At 36.8% G+C, this 24,754-nt stretch overlaps 1 protein-coding gene across 1 annotated transcript; it reads right to left on the reverse strand.

Annotated features, from left to right (window-relative positions):
- Positions 1-637: 637 nt before the first annotated feature.
- On the reverse strand, positions 638-23,650 carry MSH4 (mutS homolog 4; the record flags this gene model as incomplete). Its single annotated transcript, XM_079330558.1, has 20 exons — positions 638-1,091; positions 1,424-1,512; positions 3,196-3,370; positions 4,874-5,002; positions 5,383-5,501; positions 6,653-6,853; positions 7,692-7,816; positions 8,643-8,746; positions 9,157-9,293; positions 10,108-10,277; positions 10,840-10,904; positions 11,307-11,381; positions 13,459-13,526; positions 14,286-14,458; positions 16,733-16,906; positions 17,540-17,655; positions 18,313-18,423; positions 20,377-20,540; positions 21,243-21,407; positions 23,395-23,650. The coding sequence occupies 20 exons, from the start codon at positions 23,648-23,650 to the stop codon at positions 906-908; spliced, it is 2,802 nt and encodes a 933-aa protein (XP_079186684.1). The 3' UTR covers positions 638-905.
- Between the last annotated feature and the right edge of the window lie 1,104 nt (positions 23,651-24,754).

The following is a 24,754-nucleotide window of genomic DNA, read 5'->3' on the forward strand; positions in this document are numbered from 1 at the left end:
TTCTCAGCAAAACACTGCAAGGTGGACAAAGGCAAGTCCAGGTAGCAATTCAATGACAGATGCACTCCGTGGACACGCTGCTAAAGGTGAATTTACACGCAGAGCAATCCATGGAAATACAGCAGCACATGGGTTTTCCTAACTCCATTTTAATCAGGGAAATAAAAGCAGATCAAGCAAGTCAAGAATGGGAGAGCTATCCCTAGATTTTCTTGCTCTGCTCTTCTCATTCACATGAGTACCTCTGCGTGGCCTTCTGAAAAAAATCAGAGAGTTCCATTAAAGACTGCACCACTGGGAAATGTACTTACATTAGCTGTAGAAGCTGAGAGAGCTCGAGGAAAGCAAATGATGCTCAGGGATCTTCTGTCTCCTCAACATCATCTTGCATTCCAGAGATTTAATATTATGGAATCACAAAGCTCAACTAAACTCTAATTTAAAATATATATTTGTAAAAAAAAAAAAAAAAAAAAAAAAAAAAAAAAAAAAGGCAGTAAGAAAAAATAAATAAATAAAACAAGCAGAAGAAAAAGGTGATTTCTTTTGTTTCCAAGTTATTTCCACTTCCCCCAGGATTTAGAAAAGCCATCACACCATCAAGTGAGGGAAGGATAACAATTTGGAAGGACTGTCCCAGTCCTTCCCTCTCCTCTCAGCACTGCTTTAAAATGATGAAAATTATACAATTTATCATCTAAAAGAATTGTGTACCTCATAGAAGGCAAATACTTTTACTCCAGGTATGCTGGGGGAGAGGGGGAAACCCATAAAGGATAAGGTCCTCCATTACTTCCATTACACTATGAATTAAAAATATAACACCACATAAAAAGACAGTATTAATACTGTGGGAAAAACCAGAACCATCTTGCAGTCATAAAAATAACAGCCTCTGTTACATGTTACTGTTGTTCATCATTCTTTCCGGCTGTGGGACAATTGGCTTCATACTTTTTCTTCAGGGCTTTCAAATATAAACGCAAACTGCCAGGGTCCAGTCGAGAATTTCTGGCAGCCTGAACCAATCTCATTGCTAACTGGAATGTAGCCCTCTCCTTCATCATCTCAGGACTACTCTTCTGCCTGTGCTGCTCTTAAAAATATACATGCATTAAAATATGAAATGAATTGTGTTCTATTATAAAAATACTAGTATTAGCTATTTTCCAGTCTGTTTTTCATCTCAGAATTCTTGGTTTGAATATAAACATTACATCCAATATTCCTTTACCATAAGGGCCATTTTGTGTTGTCAGCTAACAGTGACCTTCAGTATAATCTTTCAGAAATACAAATTTTAATTAAATCTCTTTTCATTAAAACATAGGAAGTGCTTATCCTGTATCCTTTCAGAAATTGAAAATACATTTGAGTTGCATAAAAACTGTGAAATACAGTATTAAAATTTTCTACTACATACCAAAATTTGTTCTGCAATGTGATTTGTGATTTCCTTTGCATCCAAAATTATGGATGATGGTAGGGAGGACACTTCTGCAGCTTTTAGTCCTAAACATATAAAACACAAATCAGGACTTTTAATGCAATTTTTATCCCTACCTCCCATTTTATGTCTTCCAGTATCAATTTTGCCTGTTTTTCTAAGGAGTGAAGATTTAATTGTTATTAAAATATTTTTGGCATATTTTATCTTTGTGTGTTTTTTGGTTTGTTTTTTTTTGGGGGGGGGGGTTGTTTTGGTTTTGGGTTTTTGCTTGTTTTGGATTTTTTAAATTAATAAACAGTGAGTTTTGGAGAGTTACAAAATAAAATGTCTACAGTGTTTTAATGCTATCTCTGAAATACACCTTGACATCAAATTACTGCTGGTAGTACTGTAAATGGCTAGAATGAGACATTAAAAAAAAAAGGCACCATGGTGCCAACAGCTTTCTCAGTTCAGGTTTTTAATTGGGCAGAAAATACAGAAGTTTTGCTAACTGAACTCTCAATTATATCCAGACATCCAGTGGACATGGATGCCATTTTTCAGCTTCTTTGTTTCCAACAGCCAAACTTCCAGATACTTGGGGTAAGAAAGGTATGTAAACTTTTCTTAATATAAATTTTTTTTCCTGCCCTAACATGATTTTTTAGCTCTTTGCTTTGACTGTACTCCCAGAAAGTCTGTGGTTCATTGGGTGGTTTAATACTGCAGGTTTAAAAATGAAAAAGTCTCATGAAGAGCCCTTGCACCCTTTCTTAGAATGTGACTTTTCTCAAATTAGGTGAAGCCAAGACATGAGCACTGAGGTCTCCTGTTCTCAGAGATGACTCTCTATACATACAGTTCTTCAGAGTTAGTGGTGGTGTAGCATCTAAAACTGAGCTTGTACTGCCACAGTTAAACAAACTTATTCTGAAATTCCGAGCAAGAAACTCTTTAAGTTCTGTTACTTGAAGCTTAACTAAAATAATTTCTAGTCTCCGGTTACCAATAGCTTGCAAAGGTCACATGCAGCTAATTTCCTCCTGATTAAATGTTACCTAAATCAAGGAATCAACATTCAAATCTCGTACTTGGAAGCATACAGATTTCTTTAGATCTTTGTCATTCACTCTTTTCTTTATTGACCCATAATTAATCAATCTCTACAATCTACACTATAATTTATTCTAAAGTTAAAAGAGAAATAAATCCACTTTACAGAGAACACTGATGCTTTTGTACATCTTCTCAAAATTGTCTTAGGCTGATATACTGTAAAATTCCTCTCTTTTTTAAAGAAACTTGATTCCTTTTGGGTAATCAAAAAGGGCCAACCTGCTGTTAACCAGCCATACCACTGATTATGGCAGACACATCTTGAAGTCTCTCCAGAAGAAACATTCACTTCCGTAAGTGCAGATTCAATGAACTCCAATAGCATGTGCTCAGAATGACTCAACTCATTCAAACAGACATGAATCAAGGATAAACGGACAGCAGGAAAATTTAATTTTTTTTTCCTCTATAAAATATCAAATAAGTTCTTCATACTACCTGCAACTACTCTCCCTCTATGTAGTTATTTAAAACACACACTGATTTGGGACAAATTTTAGATCTGCAGATCTCTGTATCCCTCTCTTTGAGAGAGACACAAACTCAAGAGAAACCTGTCATCAGAAAAAATACTGCTAAATGCCTAATGACAGAAATAATATCTTGTGTAACTTTTTCCAACTGTAAGTCACAGTGCAATCCATTACCATAGTTCTTTTCCTCTGTATATCCTTTAGAAAGTGCGTAAGAGTAAGCAATTTTCTCCTTATTTCCAGCACTGCTTCTCACATGTTGCACTTCAAAGTGGCAGTTTTCCACATTGGGATATAAAGCATCTATATGACACAGTTCCAGGAAATGTGTAGCAAACAGTGTAAATGCCTAAATAAGGAAACAAAAAAAACCCAAAAAACCAAATTTATTTTGGCAATGATCCAGAAATAAATAATAGTAAATAAGAAAAATTAAATCATCTCACAGATGTTCAGGTTTTCCTCCAAAACACTGAAAAGCTGTCTTTATATTACTAAGGCAAATGAAAATCCTTAAGGGATGCCTTCTGCTGTTGGCAAGTACATCTTTTCCAATTGGGGATTCTCCTGCTCATTTCTCAATAGCAGGAAAACAGTATCAGAAACAAAAGAAAGAAAGAAAATCCATGATGCTTACAAAATCTGACAAGTGTCAGGAATGACTGTCAAATGGTTGCTTAATTCTCTCAAGGAATTCTTTATCAAAAGTACAAGTGACAGAAAGTATCTGAGTTTTTCAAAACAAAAAACCCACAAAAGTACTCTGAATAAACTCTGAGGACAAACACCTGCACACTCAACAGGTTTGTAACAGCCACCTGAGCTTGATCACATAACTAGATATAGAGGTGAATTTTAGCAATCCCTCTAAAATGATCTTCCACTCTCCTAAAGAAGTTTCTGTGACCGATTTCTAAGTTGTTTGGAACTACAAGGTAACCACCAGGTAAAGAGGTTCACCTTTAACATTCAAGCGCAAAGCAAACCTCAAACCAAAGTAAATACAGCAAAACTAAACAGACCGGGTTATTTCTCTTTCTAGACAACTCACAAGTTTGCAAGCAAGTTGGAAAGATATGGTGACCAGGGTACAGATTCTAGATGAACTAGAGTTACTTTTCATCACAGTAGCTTGTGTTATGCTGTTTTGGGTTTGTGACCAAGACAGTACTGATAACTCCCCTGTGTTTTAGCCACTGCAGAGCACCATTTGCACAGCACCAAGGGCTGCTCTCCTCCTCACCCTGCCCCACAAGCAAGCAGCCTGGGGCTGTTCTTGGAGCTGGGAGGGGACACAGCCAGGATGGCTGACCCCAGCTGACCTCAGGCATATTTCACACCATACCACACCACCACAATAAAAACTGCAAGGAAGGAGGAGGGAGGAGGACGTTCAGCCTCTCTGGGAACAATCCGTACGAGGAAACACAGCACTGCAGGAAATGCCTAAACATCTGCCTGCTGCTAGGAAGCAGTAAATGAAGTCCTTGTTTTGCTTCTGCATACTGCTTTCCTTTACTTACTAAACTCTCTTCCTCTCAGCCCACAAGTTCTTGTACTTTCGCCTTGCTGATCTCTCCCCATGTCACTATGAGGAGCAGGCGAGCACCTGGCTGGTGTTCAGCAGCTGCCTGGGGTTTAAATCACAGCAGCCAGTGAACAGAACTGCAGCTTATGTCAGCATCTCATTCCTCTATCACCGTAATTCTTACTGCCCACCAGTTATGAAAAATATCATATTTAGCCAAGAAATCTTCACAAAAACCCATATCAAATTCTGAGAAAATACTCTATTTACTTTCAGGATGACAAAACAATTGTAAGGCTTACATTTCTTTCAAAAGGGAATTACCTTTAAGTTCAACAGGTATTCACAGGCAACATAACAAATGCCAATACCTTCTTCGGCACTGGTACCTCTGCCAAGCTCGTCGATAATGATGAGTGACTTATCATTAGCATTTTGTATGATGTACGTTATCTAGAAAAGTATTCAAACAGCTGTCAATTTCAATCAAACAAAGACTCACACTACAGCACTCTTCCACTGAACATATCACTTACCCTCAGAATTGTATCAGTTTGTGAGAGGAAATTGAGAGAGCTTAGGCCCTTACAAATGATTATTTAAAGTCTAAGCAAACCTAAAAATGTTGAAAGTACTGGTCAACAAAGCACTGATTTTTACTCACATTAGAGTATCCTTCTACTTAGGAGACGCCTGGTTTCCTTTATAATAGATGAAGGCTGAATTTTTTACTGTTTTTCAAAGTACACTCTTTCAGTGGATACATACTGGTACAATTTCTATTAATTTAACAGAAAAAATGCCCTTTGGATCTGGATAACTATACTTCATACCTCTTTCATTTCCTTCATGAACGTTGATGCATTTGTTTCAATATCATCATCCATACCTATTCTGGTAAAAATCTGCTCTGCAATTCTAAAAGAACAGTACTCTGCTGGGACATAAGAACCTACAAAGCAAGTAAAATACAAGTTTGCCTCACCATTATGACACTTGGCCGAAGAGGTCACTGAGAAATTACTTTTACACTTGGTTTTATGTACAGCAGAGAATGCATCTTACTTTGATGAAGTCATTAAGACTACGCTCTACCATTAATTTATAAGAAAAAACATTATTATATAGATAGGATAATTAAAGAAGCTTATCACTGAAACTTTTCAGAAATCATATGCCTGAAATTGTTTGTGAGTCTAAAGGGATGCAGAAAAAACAATGAACTCCAGGATTGTTTTACATTTCTGTGGACACTGATTTACTAAATCCAAAAAAACTTAAGTTTCCCAAAATCAAGATTATGTTGCCTTTGTCAGATTTCAAAGCATAGTAGTTTTATCCAAAAGGAAAGAACAGGAACCTTTTGCCAAAAACTTCACACTCAGCTTTATTCACATTCAACTCATGTCTTTGAGTGCAATTCCTCAATAACTTGCAGTTATTGGGGACTGAACCCACAAATGCGTGATGGCTAAATTTTATTCTCCACTGCTAAGTAGCTTCATTCTATAGAGTTGGATCTTTGACTTGTGCTACCTGACTTACTTTTAAGAAAAAAGTCATGAGCAAATCATGAACTTAGGAATGAGTCTTTTATAACTTTAGTCACAGAGCCTTGCAGCATTTGTTACTACTTTTATCCAAAGTAGTTGATTGTTTATCTATTAATTTTACTTGTCTGGAAACATGTTTCTCTACGTAATTTAGGTATGCTCCAGGTCACGTGTTTCTTCTGGATGACTAACACACGTGTCTGACCAGCACACTTACACTGGTAAGGACACTATCAATCTAGCCTAAGGTGCTAGACTGGGTTATGGTGCTCCAAAGAACTAGGGCATGCAACTGTCCTTCTCTGAAGATAGACTGGGGAGACTTCAGGATACACAAATGGGGCCCCAGAAGTTTCCAGGGGCAGATGAAAAACCTTAAACAAGGTGTAAACAACACAAGAGCTGGTAGAAAAAAGTGGACTACAAATTACCTGTTAATATTTTATTTAGATATAACATTATTCTGGAAGCTAAATCATTCAACTATAAATATTTTTAACCAGAAAAAATGTGCTGCAGAAGATTATTAATATTGTACACTCTTACTCACCAATCTGTGCCATAATTTGACAGAGAGCAATCTGTTTCAGGTATGTTGATTTTCCACTCATGTTTGGTCCTGTAATAATGACAAAATTGTTGCCCTCTGTCAGGTACGTGTTGTTGGACACAGGTTTTTCCATAGCTATCTTTTCAAGAATGGGATGCCATCCCTGCTTGATTGCTAAAGTATCAGTAAATTCTGGACGAACTAAATGAGTAAAAAATATGTAAAACATTGAGGAGTTAGTGTGGGAACCTTTACATTATTAAACTAGTATGTTTTGAAATAAAGTTAATTCTTCCAGAGCAGAGCTCTTGGGAAGAATTACTGGCCACTTTCAGGTACAAATTCTGATTACCATTAAAGCCTTCATCATTTATGACTACAAAAGAAAACAACAACTAAAACTTTATTTCTAAATTAGTGTTCTGTGTTCTGTTTGTTCTCTAGTAAATAGGGCTGGACTCCAGTAATAAAAATGGAAAGAGCTGAAGTATTTTTACAAAGTACGGGAGCTGTGGACTTCTGTTACTTCTACATTTGTATCCTGTATTTGCATGGTAAACAAGAAAGTAGCATTCCTTCTATTTTTGTTGTATGCTACCATATTGATTATTTTGGAATGTATCATGCCCACAAAGATCCAGTGGATGCTGGAACTATCTCTATGAATTTCTGTATGAGCACAGTTTTCTTCTGAACCAATTACATGTGACTCCTCTTTCTGTACTGGCATTAATGGAACAGGACAAAGCATAAACAGAGAATGTCCATACACTTCATGCTCTTGAACAGAACATGCTTATTAAACTGTCTCTTTTGAGAAGAATGAGTGGGAAGGCTTATGGTAGCTAACTAGAAGAATTTAATTTCAATGAATGGAAGGAGAAAGAACATCAGCATAAAACTGGCAAAGATGGACCAGAGACATTCACCTGCAGACTACTGAGACAGAAAAAGAAATGGAACCAGACCAAACAGCCTGGTTATTCCCCATCAGAAGGGCCTTTGCCTGGCCCATAACAGAATCAAAGAAGGAACTTACCATAATCAGAAAGAGTGCAGGCGTGGGCAAATGAAAGCAGCATATCCAGCATAGACACAATGTCAGACAGCTTATACAGGCAATGAATGTGTTCATAAATCTCATTCAGTAGTTTACACACTATTCTGAAATAAGACACTGCTTCAGCTGTTGCACTGCACATCCTGTCAGTTTACACAACTTCCAGAAATACAGGAACTATCATGTTCATACCACATACAGTAGGATAAAATGTCACTCATAAAACCCAATCACGTCTACCAGATGTGAACAAATGTATAAAATTCATGAAGTAAATTAAGATCTTGTACCATCATCTCAGCTGACATTCTGCTGATCAGACACAAGACACATAGCTCAGCTACCAGCAGCTCATATGACAGCTTCACACAGAGAATGAACTCAAAATACAGCTATCAAATCAAGTATATTTCATTAACATGTGATTGTGAATCTAATTCCCTCAGACTTTCATGTTAAAAAAAACCCTACATGGTTGCTAAAAAGAATTTCCATTCCATTGGCAGGTAACATTACACTTCCTAAGAGTGAATCAGAGGTGAGAGCAACACGACAGGCAGCAAGGACAAGATACAGAAATAGACAGCTCTACTCTAAATATAAGGAACTAACTAAAAGTAATGATTATGCATTACTGATATGAAACACATTAATTGTGCCATTTTTTGTATATAATTTACCCATCAAAATTTTATATGATGACCACTTCTATTAATAAATGCAAATATATTTGCAATCATGCTTAATACAATGCACAATTTATGGAGGTTTTTTGTCTCAGGAGGTACACTTGAATAGTGTTGCTTTAGACTACCTCTGTAGGTAGCCATAGCTTAACAGAAATATAGCTTTAAAAACGCATGTAATTAGCTGATAATTAGAGAAAATAAGCTTACTTAGCGAATATTAAATAGTTTTAACAGGTCTTACAAGTAGGTCATGTGATATATTTTTCTCAGGGACTCCTGACATCTTTCATTCATTTTTATTAAATCTGCTGAAGTGAAGCTGTACGTGTTTTTAATTTTCGTGATCTATGGGGAATTGAAACCAACAATAAGAGGTTGCTTTATTATCAGAAGGAAAAACAGCTTCTAGAAACCAAATTGGAAACCATATGGAGAAACAAAAGAGAAAAACCAGTCCAGTTTCATTTTTACTACATATATTTTTATGAAAATTCCATTTAAGATAACAGTTAGTAAGATATACAACTTTATTCTTACACAAAACACAGTTGCATGTACATGCAAATTTGTGATTATAGAACTGTATATAGGGTAGTTACAAAGGCATCCCAACTAAAGCTTCATTTACTTCTAAGTATCTTCACTGAAATTATTTTTGTTGTTGGTTACTGCATAATGTGTGCTTTTAAAATGCATTATATATCATAAATAAAGTGTACAAATATATTATGCTAAAATATAGTTTGTACAGATACCTTTGTAAATTCTGAAGGAAGCTGGCCATTAGGTAATGCTGAACAATCAGCATTCATCTGGATAAAAAATCCACGAGCAGAGCTGAAGCTTGTTTTCATTGGCAGACTGTACTTTTCTGCAAGTTGTGTTATCATACCTACATAGCACAGGCAAAAATTTCACCCAGATTATGAATGTTCATGTACTCCCCTCCCCTCTACATGTGATGCTACAAAGATGGAAACTGCTAATGGAAGGTTCCAGAAATACAAACCAGCACCATCTGTATTTTTCACTACATATGAATGTAAGATTAGAACAAAACAGAAACTTCATCACATATGATAGGTGTTAAAATTTCTGATGCTCTTTTAGGTTTCCAACTACAGACTAAAACTAAGATAGTCCTTGAGCTAGAAATCAACAATCAGTTTCAGAAGAATTTTTTTCCTTATATTTTGACATAATGGTAAACAGGAAGGTTACTGAAACACAGCATTGCACATCATGCTAAAACTCATTTTGTTCCTATTCCAACACTTACTAGCTTAGCTAAAAGGTAGTCCACAGATAGATCAAGACTGCTTAAAACACAAAGAACAAAGAACTCGGCTATTTTAAATGAAGAAGCTAAAACAAAGATTTACATGCTTTATGCAGAATGTTTTAGGTTTAGTAATTCTGTCCCATTATTTCAACTTTTTTGCACTTTAAGAGGACAAGGAGTAACAGAGTTGGGAATACAGAAATCACCAAGTAATCAATTTTATTAAAATAAAATTGAGTTTTTCTCCAGAAATGGAGAATCTCAGTTGCTTATCAATGACAATCAATTAATATCAATACTAAATACTTTTTTACATATGAGAAGGATATAAAACATATATAACTACATTAAATTACATGGCTTCTATAGGTCAAGTGCAATGTACTTTCAACTCCAAATACATACAATTTTAGTTTAGAAATACCTGCTATGTCATCAACAATTTCCGTGTATGTTCTACGAGCTATGTCAAGGTATGCATTGATGTTAGGCTTAACAGCATAGCACTTCTGGGTCCTCATACTCAAACATCCCTTTGTGTATCTTGTATCATCATTGATTACACTTGTAATCTTTTCAAGTATAATTCCAAACCTGCAATATCAGTTGTATCACTAATTAGATACATCATACTTCATAATTTTTACTTGCAGTATCATTGGCAAATTACAAGTAGCAGTATTACAAATAAGTGACGCTAATTTTAAACTTTCTACTGTTAAAAAAAAACCAAACAAACTATATTCCATTTCTATTTTCAGAATGAAACCGTGAATGAACCAAAGTCTGACTAAAAATACTATTCACATCTTTGGGAGATATAAATTATTTCTCAAATATACCTTTTTTTCAAATACACGACACTTGATTTTTGCATTATTATGGAGACTCTAGGAAAGCACTACTCTTGCCTTTTCAGAATTATTTCTAAGGGAGTTCAGCTCAGCAGCAACTCCACTATCACAGCTAGCTCTCTTGCTTTTATCCTGGATTCATTAGTTGAAAATTAGATTTGCTGACAATTGAAATCACCTTTAATCAAAAGAACTGAGCTCCACCCATAACTACAAAAAAGCAAGGATGCAACATCTTTTATCTTACAGGCACTTTTGACATGAGAGTTTCTAACACAGTAGCTAAGTATTATGATAAATACCTGGTATCTTCAAGAGAGCTGTAATAAGCCTTTAGCAGCTGTGTGTTACAGTTTCTTAAAGCAGCCTGTTGAAGATTAAAATATGGACATGACAGTTACTTCTTTTTGCAGCCTTTTTAAAGGCCTGAAAGCTTTCAGACTCAGTGGGGCTAGTCAGCAATTGTAGAAACAGTCTGTGGAATCTGAGCAGGAGTTTCTGTTCAAGGTTTGTTACATAATCAATTATTCAGGTAACGCAGGAACCCTGCTCTTAACAGCACAGACAAATGCGTATTTCCCTTTGGCGGTAAGGACCAATGTACTGTGCTGGCAGTGTTGTGTTCCGCAATTATATTTATTTTTCACTTTATCCATCCCTTCCGACTTGAGACAGTCTATGAAATTTAATAAAGTGCGCTCATGAAAGTAAAGACAAAATGATCTGTATTTTATTTTCAAAAAAAGTAAGAAGAACAAAGACTACTTACTTTCAGAGGTTCCACAAGTTCTAAGGTATGTTTCAGGTAGATTAAATTAGTTATTTTTGATTCAGCAGTTTTAGCCTGTTGAAAAATTTTCCAAATATTGGAGGTGTTTGTATGTATGACTGTTCTAAAAAGTATTTAAGAACTAGCAGAAGTCATTTTTTTAACAGTAACAGGTTTATATATTTAACAAAAATTCCTGAAATGCTTCATAAGCACACTTCAACAACTTTGTGTCTGCACAAAAAATGTTTACCTAAATTTTACACTGTCTGCTGTGATAGTTTGTCCATCAGTAGTTAAGATTTTCCTGTTTGAACTGATGACTGACTCTAAGAACACTCTGCTAGCCCAAGCTGTGAAAACTTTTCATGTTCTATGGATACTTAACTCTATGCAAGCTCTACACAACTTGTAGACTTTTTCAAAGCAAATACGTTATGTATTATAATGAAGCACACCACCTTTCCCATTAATGCTGTTACAGGAATTTTAACTGAACTAGTGTAAAAAGTGAATCTCTGCATATGATACACTTAAGCCCAAAGGCAGTAAATAATTTCACCATTGACATGATTTTCCAAGTACTACATCGCAGCAAGATCAGATGAAGCACAGTTTTTGAAGTATAAGGCTTTTGTCCCTTGGAGTCCCCTTGAAGTGCCAGGTGTTATTTATAAATAACAATGAAAAATCAACGAATCAACGAAAATCATCAATGAACAGCAACAAATATGAGGTTTTTTTTAAAAAAAAAGACAGTTAGTCCCTCCTAGAAACTCATGCTTTTTCTTAACTACTTTGTAACTGTATGACATAACTTGGAGAGAGAGCGGTTATTAAAAAAAAAAAAGTTGACCTTTCCAAAACTAATTTTTAAAGTACTGGACTTGTCTGCCCAGGGAGGTGGTGGAGTCACCATCCCTGGATGTATTTTAAAAAAGACTGGATGTGGTACTCGATGCCATGGTTTAGCTGAGGTGTTAGGGCATGGCTTGGACTCTGATCTTGAAGGTCTCTTCCCACCTAGTGATTCTGTGTGATTGACAACTTCCTTAGGATGAGAGAATGCTCATGCTGAACATACCACTCACACATTCAGTAACTGAAACTCTAGGCTTCTCATATGTGCATCTCATCTGCTGACTGGTGGAAGGTTTACAATGAAAATTTTTATGGAGAGTAGGAATGAAAAATACCAAATTGCCTAATCTAGCATTTGATAAAAGTGACTGAGCTAGCACTTGATTAAGCATGTCTTTTGCATGAATAGTAAGCTCTGCTATACTGGAACCAGCCAATGGTGAAACCATTGCAGTAAAAATGTTTGGTGTACATTATCTTATGCATACATAAAAGCATCCTGTGTGACAGCTTCCATCATGCAGATGAACTCATGAATTTATGTTACATATTTTCCACAAGGAAAGCTAGAAGCAATAATCATGCTGGGTTTTGATTATGTCATTAAAGAGATTTATCTGCATTTATTACTGTCCTGTTTGAGTCTGTACCTGATTTCTTTAACTACAGTTAGACAAATCCTTTATCTAAGCAGGTAAATCAGCATGTGAGAAGACACAGAGGTGAAAGAGTTGTATCTAAGATGCTGGCACACAAACATAAACATAAGGAATCATCAACCTCAAAAGCAGTGGCAGAAATACCCAACTCAAGGACAGTAGGCAAATGTAACTTTTAACACCACAGTTTCAATATGCTTAGTGGAAACAAAGTTGAGGTTCGGTAACCTCAAGCTCACTATAGTTAACTCTTAGGTCTGGTCTCAACCAAGATTCACTGGTGAACAACATGTATTTAATCCATTTAGTATTTGTTATACATGTGTTAACTTACAGACTGACATGTGAGGCAAGTTCTGATGAAAAAAACAATCTTGCTTTTAGACATTACAGTCACTAGGACTATAAGTCACTAAATGCTTTTTCTTTCATGCTGATGTGAAGAAAATTCCTCTCAGCTGAGTACCGCTGAATAAAATGTACATTTATGAAGAATAAAGGTGGGGAGAGATGAAAGAGTAAACATTTTGGAAGTACATTTGCATAAACTAAGATGAATTACAGATATCACATTTATATATTGCATGTTGTAGACAAATAATTAATTTTCCAAGGTGTATTCTGAAACATACTGTATCCTGCTTTGGAATCTGTACCAAAACTGAAAGTAGTTGTTCTGTATCCAGGAATTTTGAGATAACTGTAAAATGAAAGTAGACACATCAGAAATGAAACTGAAAGATGTATTTTCTTTGAAAGCACACAGTAACTCAGCTACACTAATGCTAATCCTTTCCTTACAATCTATTGTCACAAATTATTGACAGGGTAAAAACTAGCTTAGAAATAGCTAATATCTGAATCCTTTTGTCATAACTATGCGTATGACTCAGTACACCTCAGCATGCAGTGATTATTGTATGGACAGACTTCTATCCATTCAGAAATACTTTTTTTCTTAGATTGAGTCAGATTTCTCTCGTGACACAGATAAAGATTACATGATTCAGTTTCAAGTGTACTAATTCTAGTATTGTATTTTACCTTTCTCTGGACCATGTTTTATGAAGCAACAGGAAAAATATATTTATATGCTAGTCTGACTTAAGCAGTGTGTTTGCCTTTCCATGTATGCATTATATATACTTGTACACAGCAAACATAATGCAGAACCAGCCACAGCGGTAAAGCGACAAACTCCAACTCTTTCAAAAAGCAAGTGGCTCATAGACTTCTACACACTTGAGCAGAGAAATGCAACTTTTCTAAGCAAAATACTTGAGAAAAGTAATAGTATGATAATACAGATTACTTTAAAAAGTTAAGTGTTCGCTATGTCACCTAACAAACCACTAAAAATACTTTTCAAACATACTGAGTCATGCTATACACTTTCCTATATCAGAAAAAACATGTTTAAAAAGAAATAGAGTATAGGTGTTACAAAATATACTGATACCTGCTTGAAGACCAAAAAAGAGCTCCTCATCCTGGAGTAATTCCTGAACACAGTCCAGTCGTGTGTTAATTGTTTCAGCATCAATTGGAGGTTCCAGGATATTGGATCTAAGTCTTCGACTTCCACAAGGAGTTTTAGTGTAATTTAAAACACCAAGAAGTGTGTGACCATTCCTTTGAAAACAAAATAGATGCGAAGAATACATGCACCAAAAAAGAGATGGCATGTGTCGGGAGACATTTACAGGCAAGAGTATCCTACAAATCTGAGGCCTGCTTTTGCAAGCTTAGCATCTCCCTGTTGGCCACGTATATTATATGAACTACTGCAGTATAGGAAGCTAGGTAATTCAATGTAACTTAATATAATATTAGCCCTCAATTGTATCAGTATAGAAATACATTCGTACTTAGCATTTTATTCATATTTTGTAGTAGTATTCTACTGCAGTGGTAAAGTTCACATTTTCCCTCTCAATAAAACTAATTAAAAAGGAACAAACCAAACCCTACACAAGGAGGCAAATTATGAAGTTAAAATCAGAGATATCAAACACTAATCAGAACAATTTATTTGAAATACATTTCTGAAAATAATTTAAAATAGACTTAGAAGTCAAAAAGCAAAATAATTTTTGGTTTTATTTTTTTAAGAACATATTTCAATCAACACAGGAGCTAAATAACATACTTATAATTTGTAAGTACTGTTTTTATCTTTATGGCTTTGACATGTTACGTATCCCAGGGTTTCACACTTAAGGGTGATTGCACCTTTGTAGAATAAGCCATCTAGAATATTTACACCTACTACACAGTTCAACAGTTTTAGAAACCAGAAATCTTCTATGCTATTGGCTGGAAGAAGACCCATGAAACACCAGAGCCATAATAGCATCGTGATTTAAACCAGAACTTGAATAGGAAGAAACCTGATACAAGTACACAAGACAAACACCATGAAGACAGGTAGGCAGGGGGGTAGAGTGAGCATCCCAAAATACCATGATATAAAAAAGCAAAGCAAGAGTCAAGAGAGTGAAAACAAAACAAAAAAAAACCAAACAAAAATAAAATAAAAAAAACCAAAACCAATGGCAACAAAAAAAAAAAAAAAAAAAAAAAAAAAAAAAAAAAAAAAAAAAAAAAAGAAACATAAAAAACAAAAAGGGAGGAAATTCAGACCCAGTCATATTAAGGGTGCATTTACTACCCAATGCAACCCTTAAGTGACAATACTTGAGTGGAACTCCATTTGGGAGAGTATTCACAGTGCCCGTCTTTAGTAAACTGAGGACTTCTTTCCCTGCACAGTTAAATGAAGAGAGACAAGTCCCCCCAGAATTAAAAGTGGCACACAAATTTGACTTAGATGTTCCCAGTGTGTGCCTGTACTATTTACTTTTACTTGCTGATATCTAATACAAAGATATGTAACCAGGCTTTGGGGCTAAAATCTAGGTAATAAAAATAGGTATGTTTGGCTGATTCAAACTTGCCAGTGGATCAGCAAAAATTCTGAACGAATAATGCTGAAAAAGCCCCCAGAGAAACTTCAAGCATTTTATTTACTGTTGCTCAGCTCCTCCTGTAAGCACCTTCCACTCAAAATCATCTGTGAAATTAGGAACAGAAACATATATTTTCAGAAAAATATTGCTCCAAAAGTACCTTCCAATATAAGGAATTACGTGGTTCTACTGTATCTCCCCAAGGACAAAGCTCTTATGAACAGTACTGGGAGATTCAGCAATGTCCAGGCTCCCCCTTTTATAGCAGGGTGGACATCGCAACAGAGGTAAATCTCAGAATCCAACAGGCAGCAAAACACAAGTGCCGAGTATTTCTCTTGCTAACCACGAGTGCAACAGTCTGGAGAAGGGAAGCCTTGAAGTTTCTTCTGCCTACGAGGCAACCAACTGCCCATGAAGGAAGTGCCCCAAGCATTGATCTCAATGTGGAAAACCACCATGCAATCAAGTACCACATTGCACATTCCCATCATTACAGCAATTACTCTCTTTCCCACCATTAGATCTAAAACAAAACCACTTTTCAAGGCTGAAGCATGTCTCTTGGGTAAAATGAGTAAAATTCAGGTGTTTTAATTCAACATGAGAAACTTGCAGAAATATCGCCTCTTTCATTACTTAGTCTGCCAAATTTTGCATAAATAAAATTTTAAAATATATGAATAAAACATAAACATCAATGCAAAGATGACTATGCATCATCTCTTTCTACAATTCACTTTAGGGTTTCCTGTGCTAGAAATTTTGTGCTGAATTGTAACATACTTCTCTGTCAAAATATTTTTAGAAGCTCTGAATGGTATGTAAGTTCTCTCATTTACAAATAAATGTAACGGTCTGCTCTTTGACACAAATGTCAAGGAAACTTAGCGAAATCCATCTTTATCAAAACATAACTTGGAAAAACTATTCTTACCGAGAATCTCTGTTATTAATCACTAGTTCAAGATTTTGTGCTGATGATGAATCTAACATAGCTGTTTTCTCACTCCCCTGGAAACGCACCTTGAGTGATTTAGGAGCATAAACGGAGTTTTGAATAAATTCAACGTATTTTAGCAAAGCTGCAGCAGCTGCGAGACAGTAATACCTTGAAAAAAAAAAAAACCTTTTATGCATGTTGAATACTGTTATTGAAATACCACAAAAGTAGTGCACTACAGCAATAACATTCACACTATTCACTTTGTGGCTTGGCAAAACTCCTGTCATTGAGAGCACTGAAAAAGCAGTATATTTCAAATATGCACAAAGCCATGTGTAGTGAACTTATATTCATGCAAGTCAAATATTAATAAAAGTTTGAGTCTCTGTACACTCTACAGGCCACACTGTATTGCTGGGACTGTGAACATATATATTTCAATACACACATGGGACTTGAACACTGGTCCCCATAGTATCAATACTTAAAATTAATTGTTGATACATAGAAAATACTTGCTGAGCCCAGTAAGAAAGGCAATCATAGCTCCTAAAAGGTATCTTTAAGGAAAGAATGAAAAAGATGAAGTGTGAAAACTCAAAAAAACCCACTCAATCACGTAACAGGCTTTCTATTTACATTTCTAGATCTATCAGAAACACTGGAGGGCAAAATAAAAAGACAGCCCGTTTATGATTTTCTAACTTTTGCAACATGACACAGACATTAATTAGTACATAAAATGATTTTGTTAAAAACTTATTTGGACATAGTATGCTTTTTCTTGTTTAAACATACTTTGATTGGACTTCCATGAAAATGGTGCTAAATTCAGATGCACACAATTGTTCAATGTACTCCAAACCCTTAGTTTCATTGAAGTATTTTCTCTGGACAGTTGAAAAAGTCACATTCTGTGAAGATGGGGATGAAAGGAAACAGTTTTAAAAGTTATATCAGAGGGACTTCTGTATTTTTCTAGTCATACATGCTTCCAAGAAATTTATTGACTGATTCTGCAATTTGTCTTCATAGAAGTATTCATTCCAGCTTATTAGCATAAGCAGGTCAATGTCACTGACAGTGTGTGATGCACAAGTGATTTGATGCATGCGAGAAAAAGAGGAGAGAGGTCAGCAGGTAGGAGAACACTCAGGAAGAAGCCACCACCTCTGCAGGCACGAAGCAATTCAAGTAGCAATTAATAGTTGCACCAGCCCCATTGACTCATCGGGTTGAGCAAACAAGGGAGAAGCAAAGAAGAATGCTTGATTTTTTAATTTCTGTATCTTTCCTAGATTCTCTATTACTCAAATTACACAATGCCACAAATTCAAACCTTTCAGCTTTCATCAGCAGTATATCTATTTCTGTCATTGTCAGTACTGGAAGCAGCAGCATGGGAGCTGCATTTTGTTTATTCACTAACATTCTAAAACTAGACCTGAAAATCATAGAAAACAAAATCTGCCTGCACTTAAGATTTTAAAAGTTGTGTAAAACTCTCAAATCAACCATCATACAAGTGATCAACAAGAACTCTAAAACACTGAATGAAATTTAAACCTTACCTTGAAATGCTCTGTTACCAGACTGAACAATTTTGTTGTATTCCCGGCATCACAAGCAGTGTTTGACATTATTATTTCTAGTGGTGTTAAAATCTTGAGTTTAGTAATAACCTGAACAAAAAAATTCAAAATAGTTCAATAAAATAACTATATAATCTAAAATATTTTAAAAATAATGAACAGCATTAACAGGATAAGGAATTCTTGTATTTTAGCATCAGTTAGAGTTCCACATTTTCTGCTAACTTCTACAATAATGAGTCAAATTCATATGTATCTAAATATACACAAAACTAAAATAAAAACAATCAAAATTCAGAGCTTATCCCCTGTTGAAATCAAACAGATTTGAACACAGAATCCTGTTTTCCCTTGAAGCAAGAGATAAAAATCCGAAACTATATTCCATGGCTATGATGGGCAAGAAGAACTTATTTCACCAGACGGCAGCTTTCTGGGCTTGCAGCAGAAGATTAATGGTGCTCTGGATAATGAAGAAATGCAACATATCTAAATACTACTACTCTTTTGACTGAGACTAGTTTTTTATTTTGTTTTAACCTCCTCTGGTAACATTTATCTCAGTATTACCATGGCTAAAAATGTGCATATTTTTATGTGCAGCTTTACATTATGCACGTGCCCTGTAGGGATTTATAGTAGACTGTATGCTCTTCTACTGTATAAGAAAAGACAAACAACATTATGCCTTTATGCTCATTTATACCAGCATTCACAAATTCTCAAGGGAGAAACACAAAAAAACAGATTACAGTTTAACCGCGTAGAAATAAAGATGTGCAAGAAGGGACAGATGATGTCCCAATTAAAAGGTAAACAAGCACAAAAACTACACAAAATAAATCATCTAAGGGAATCTGGGGTGGGAGGGTTGTCACCCTCATGTTTCATATCTGCAAATCACTTGAAGTTTTTTTTTCACAGTTCAGAAAATCTCCAAGAACTTAAAGAATACAAGAACAATTTCCTGAATTTATTTGCAGAACATTCAAAAACAAAAGTAAGCACAAGAGAGAGAAAATATAGTAGGTTGGATACCAATCACTAGGCAAAGGATTGATTCAGAGAGTGTAACAAAAAAGCAGATCAGCAGATAAGACAGAATTGTTGAAAGGAATAAGATGAATGCATCTTTACAAGCAGATTGTGTGAATCTGCTAGCAGATAGGGCCAGAGACTTATAGAGAAGGAAGTAACAGGACAAAGCATCAATTTCAAAAAATGTTACTAATGGACAGGACTGCTGCTTAGCCAAGGTAATGCTCAACTCCTAAACTTCAAGAACAACAAAAACTTCATAGGGCTATGAATATTAGCATTGTACATTATACAACAACCGTAATGTACAACAGAGTTGTAAAACATACATTGTACAACATTATACAGCACCTGCTTTAGCAAACAGATGTGATGGTTGTTTATATACTGAGTCAGAGCAACTTACTGTCCCAACAGGGCTTTTGTTTCTTCAAAAATTGTGAAGATGCTACAAGCCCCATTATTTTCTAGGACACATAACTACAGCAAAACCATGAAATAAGACGTTTCACTAATGCTGTTGCTGCACAAACCAGAGATTACTCACCAAATTAATGTAGAATATGTAGTACTGGCTGTAAATTGAGTGGATTTCATTTCAAACTGAGACGGAATATTTATGCAACCAATGCCAGAATTGTAATTACTCCATCATACACACAAGTACATATTTATGCAGCTCTGTTATCAGAGCTTTTGTGTGATGAAAGATATTTGTGAGTTCTACTACCATATATTGCCCTACGTCCTTCAAAATGAGGCATCTCAGTCCCACCAACAGTGTATTTTGCAGAAAGGCTATTTTTCTTTTGAAAAACATTCTTTCCTCTTTAAAATCTGAGGCACATTAAAGAAAATAACGGTTTTTCAACACTGCACATTTTCTAGAACTTGTTACTCCCACTTTTGAGAAATCTCTTCCACAAACTAGAAATTTAATTTCCCATTAGTTATAAGCTTTGTTCAAGAAAGTAAGTAAGTCACAACAATCACCCCATAAAATACCTTGGCATAAGTTGTATTGTCTGCAAATTGTGATAATATAATCTCGGGATTTTTTAAATCTATACTGGCCATTCCTACTTCACCTCTGGCAAGGCCTCTTCCTTCTACTACAGCTACAATAACTGACGCAACAGAATGAGCAGAAGCTGCAGAGGAGGATGTAGCTGTAAAACAGTCAGATATATTCAGTTACATTCAATGCAGAACAATGAAAGATTGATCAAGGAGCATCACAAACCATAGAACAAGGATAAACAAACATGCATGAAAGAACCATTATCAGTTCAGTCTCTAAGAACGCTAAATTGACTGAATTGATAATAATTAGTCACACTGTAAAAGAACTAACTTTAAATCCCACTACTGTTGCATTTCCAGAGTACATATGATACATGTAACATGGCACAAAGCATCATTACCCTATAACACCATTTTACTCACATGAAGCACTGCAAAATAAAAAAAAAAAAAAAATTACTGTGCAGGTGTCCTGAAGAATTAGTGTTCTACATCTCTGAATTTTCACATCGTGAATTTGGGCTCTTTAGTGACCACACTACATGTCCACAAACATACTTGGATTATGAACAATGTGAAAAAGTCTGAATTCTAACTATGCTGATAATCCATACATGAATGCAAAGTAAGTAGCAAGAGGATGCAATACCAAAACATCTTCTCAATATGTAAAGTAGGTTTTTTTTGCTGGCATATTGTTCCTTAGCATCATCCCCTGTAGTACAAAACACATTGTGTTTTGAGTTCGTTTTAGTATCTTAACATATCACAGTAAAAATGCAACTGTTTAATAAAATAAAGTCAGAAAAGTAAGTTGGACTGTTTCCTCTAAGAGCTGTTAATCTTACCTGAATATCCCATAAGAGGGGTATGGCTTTGGCAGCCATATCTACCAGAAGAGAGAGGTGTTTTTCCTATACGTGTACTATTCAGGCCTCGCACAGAAGAAGAACTAGTGAGATTCAAAGTGTTAGCATTTTCTACACAAGAACTTTTGTCCCCAAAATAGGATTCTGAGGGGAGAGAGAAATGAGTAAATTATTAAAACAGACACAATAAATTTTTATTCAGAAAATAATATACAAAAAACAGCTTACAAAACTTGGAGACATATCCAAACAAAATGCCATTCTATGAAAACTCTCCAGTGTATAAAATGAGATAAAAATTAGACTGCTTTAAAAACAAGCTTGCATTAATATGATTATTTTCTACAATGAGATTATGTGCAATACCAAATAAAAAAATTCTTTACATTATTGAACTGAAATAATACAACAGAAATCACTTTACAAATTGTCATTCCATATTTTAATGACTTCTAGATTTATGAAAGAATGCTATAAATCAACTTTATCTCATATTTGCCCATCATTTGAAAAATCATTACCTAAAACTGCACACGTTTATGAAAACCTTTTTTAAATAGCTGAGCATTCCTTTTAAAAAACAGGACAATAAAAGAAAACAAAGTATCACTTGGGAATGATAACCCTTTGAATTTATGAGGATCAAGTCACAGAAATCATATTGTAATTTGTGATGTATTTGCTAACAGCAGCTTCTTTTGCACGTGTATTTATGATCTACCTGTGTTTTTAAGTCCTGCAAATTATCTTTGTCTCAGAACACTTTCACGTTCCAATAAATTATTTAAGTAATTAACTTGTTTTTAATTCTCTTAGGATGACTGAAGACATCCTTTATTTAATTAATTGGCTTTTTAAGATTAAAAAGATGAATGAAAATATAAACAGTAGATCCACTTAAAAAACTCTAGGTGTGATAAAACATGCAAACACAAACGTTTCTGTTTCTTACAGTACATTAAAAACTGATACACAAGACAAATACTTAAGTATTGTTTTGAGATGATAATTAACTGCATGACTCTTTATCAAGGTTGGCTGGTACAAAAACATCTACAGTACTAGGGTTCTGGGGTTTGTTTGGGTTTTTTTGGACGGTGAGATGGAACTTTCTTTGTGTTTGGTTGAGAGTTTTTTTTCATCTTAAAACTAACAAGTGATAAAAACATTAGCTCAGACTCTTCAGTTACAGACTTTTTTAAGAGCGGACACATCAGCATTGCATACTGATATTTTTTTAAAAATAGCATTCACTTAAACTTTGGCATAAGTTCAGTCAGAATTTTGACAGAAGGCACTTCCTGTAGAAGGTACCGAATCTAACATAACAGGAGAAAACAGTAATTTTAAAGATCAGATGAACCAAACCATACACCGATATTTCTCAAACTCAACGTTTAAGTCACGCTCTATTCGAATTAGCATTCTGTTTGGGGTTTTTTTAGGATTCTTCAGTAATCATATATATTACACAAACCTATTTTACCTAATTTCTAATTTATACATAATGGGGATACTTATACATCTCAATTAATTGCAGCAATAATTAAAATTATCTCCAACTCTTTTCATAGTTTCTTTTCGTCTGAAAACAGCATAATTTTTACTTTTTTTGCTGCGCGCCAAGATACAGACTTTGATAGTAGATTCTTCTAAAGGATGGCAAATAGCAGTATTGCATTGTATGTAGGAGCACAACATTCTTACCACACATCGAGACCGACAGGCACTTAAAACTGTTTCAAAGACCAGGCAAAAAAATAAAAGTAAACCCAAAAAACATCAACAAAACTTCCAAAATAACCAATATATCAAACACAAACCTCATAACCAACATTTCGGTTCTATCCTGTAAAGCAAATACTGTGCAGCAATTCAGACACGTTTGAATTGAGAATTGAATTGAGAATTCTAAAGAATATCTAAAGAAAATAAGAGAGATTTCTTTAAAGAAGTGCAAGGAACGATTTCCATTGTCCTGGCCGGCTAAATGTCAAAGGTCGCCTTGACAGTTAGTCGCTGCAGCCCCGTCTCAGTTAAGGATGGCTTTGAGCAGCTCTTTCGCAACCCGACCCGATCAAAGAGAGCAGAAGGATAACGAAATAGAGGAAGTCCCGGGCAAAGAACGTACCTCCCCTTTCGGAAACCGCCGGCTTCGCCGCGCTGGTCCCGGCAGCACGGCCTGCGGCGAGGTCTTCATCGCTGGAGCCTCCCGGCCGTGCCCCGCGGCTCGAGGAGGCCCCGGTGCTCTCCGAGCTGTGCGGCGTCTGCAGAAGCCCCAGGGTGTAACGGGGCGTCTGCACCGCCCGCCTGCCCACACCGGGCGTGGAAGAGCCGCGGCCTGTGTAAGAATCCGAGGTGGTCACCACATCGCCTCCGCCCGCCATGGCGCAACCCCTCAGCAGACCCCCCTCAGGCCCGCCCCTCAGCGCGGCCCCGCCAGCACCGCCCCCTCCAGCACGGCCCCACCCAGCTCCGCCCCTCCAGCTCCGCCCCTCCAGCACGGCCCCACCCAGCTCCGCCCCTCCAGCTCTGCCCCTCCAGCACGGCCCCTCAGGATCACCCCCTCAGCATGGCCCCGCCAGCACCGCCCCTCAGCACCGCCCCTCCAGCACCGCCCCTCAGCACTGCCCCCTCCAGCACGGCCGCCCAGCACCGCCCCTCAGCACGGCCCCTCAGGATCACCCCCTCAGCACGGCCCCGCCAGCACCGCCCCTCAGCACCGCCCCTCCAGCACCGCCCCTCAGCACCGCCCCCTCCAGCACGGCCCCACCCAGCACCGCCCCTCCACCACCGCCCCTGACCCCTGACCCTTGACCCTTGACCCCTGACCCTTGACCCCTGATCCTTGACCCCTGACCCTTGACCCTTGACCCTTGACCCTTGATCCCTAACCCTGACTTTAACACCGTCACCCTAACACCGTCACCCTAACACCGTCACCCTAAGTGTAGGGTTCGGGGTGGGTGTGAAGTAGGGGTGGGTGTTAGGGTTAGGGAGGGGTGCTAATTAGGGGTGGCTGTTAGAGTTAGGGGGGGTGTTAGGGAACCCCCTGACCCTTGACCCCCTGACCCTTGACCCCTTACCTTCAACCTTTGACCATTGACGTTTGACCCTTGACCTTCGACCCTTGACCACTTGACCTTTGACCCTTGACCCCCTGACCCTTGACCCCTGACCCCTGACCCTTGACCCCTTACCTTCGACCTTAGACCCTTGACTTTTGACCCTTGACCTTTGACCCCCTGACTTTTGACCTTTGACCCCTTGACCTTTGACCTTCGACTTTTGACCTTTGCCCTTTGACCCTCTGACCTTTGACCTTTGACCCTTGACCCCGACCTTTGACCCCGACCTCTGACCCTTGACCACCTGACCTTTGACCCTGGACCTTTGACCCCCTGACCTTTGACCTTTAACCCCTTGAGATTTGATCTTCGACCCTTGACCTTTGACCTTTGCCCTTTGACCCCTGACCTTGACCCTTAAAC

Source organism: Erithacus rubecula (genome assembly GCF_903797595.1).
Source record: "Erithacus rubecula genome assembly, chromosome: Z".
Lineage (NCBI taxonomy): Eukaryota > Metazoa > Chordata > Aves > Passeriformes > Muscicapidae > Erithacus > Erithacus rubecula.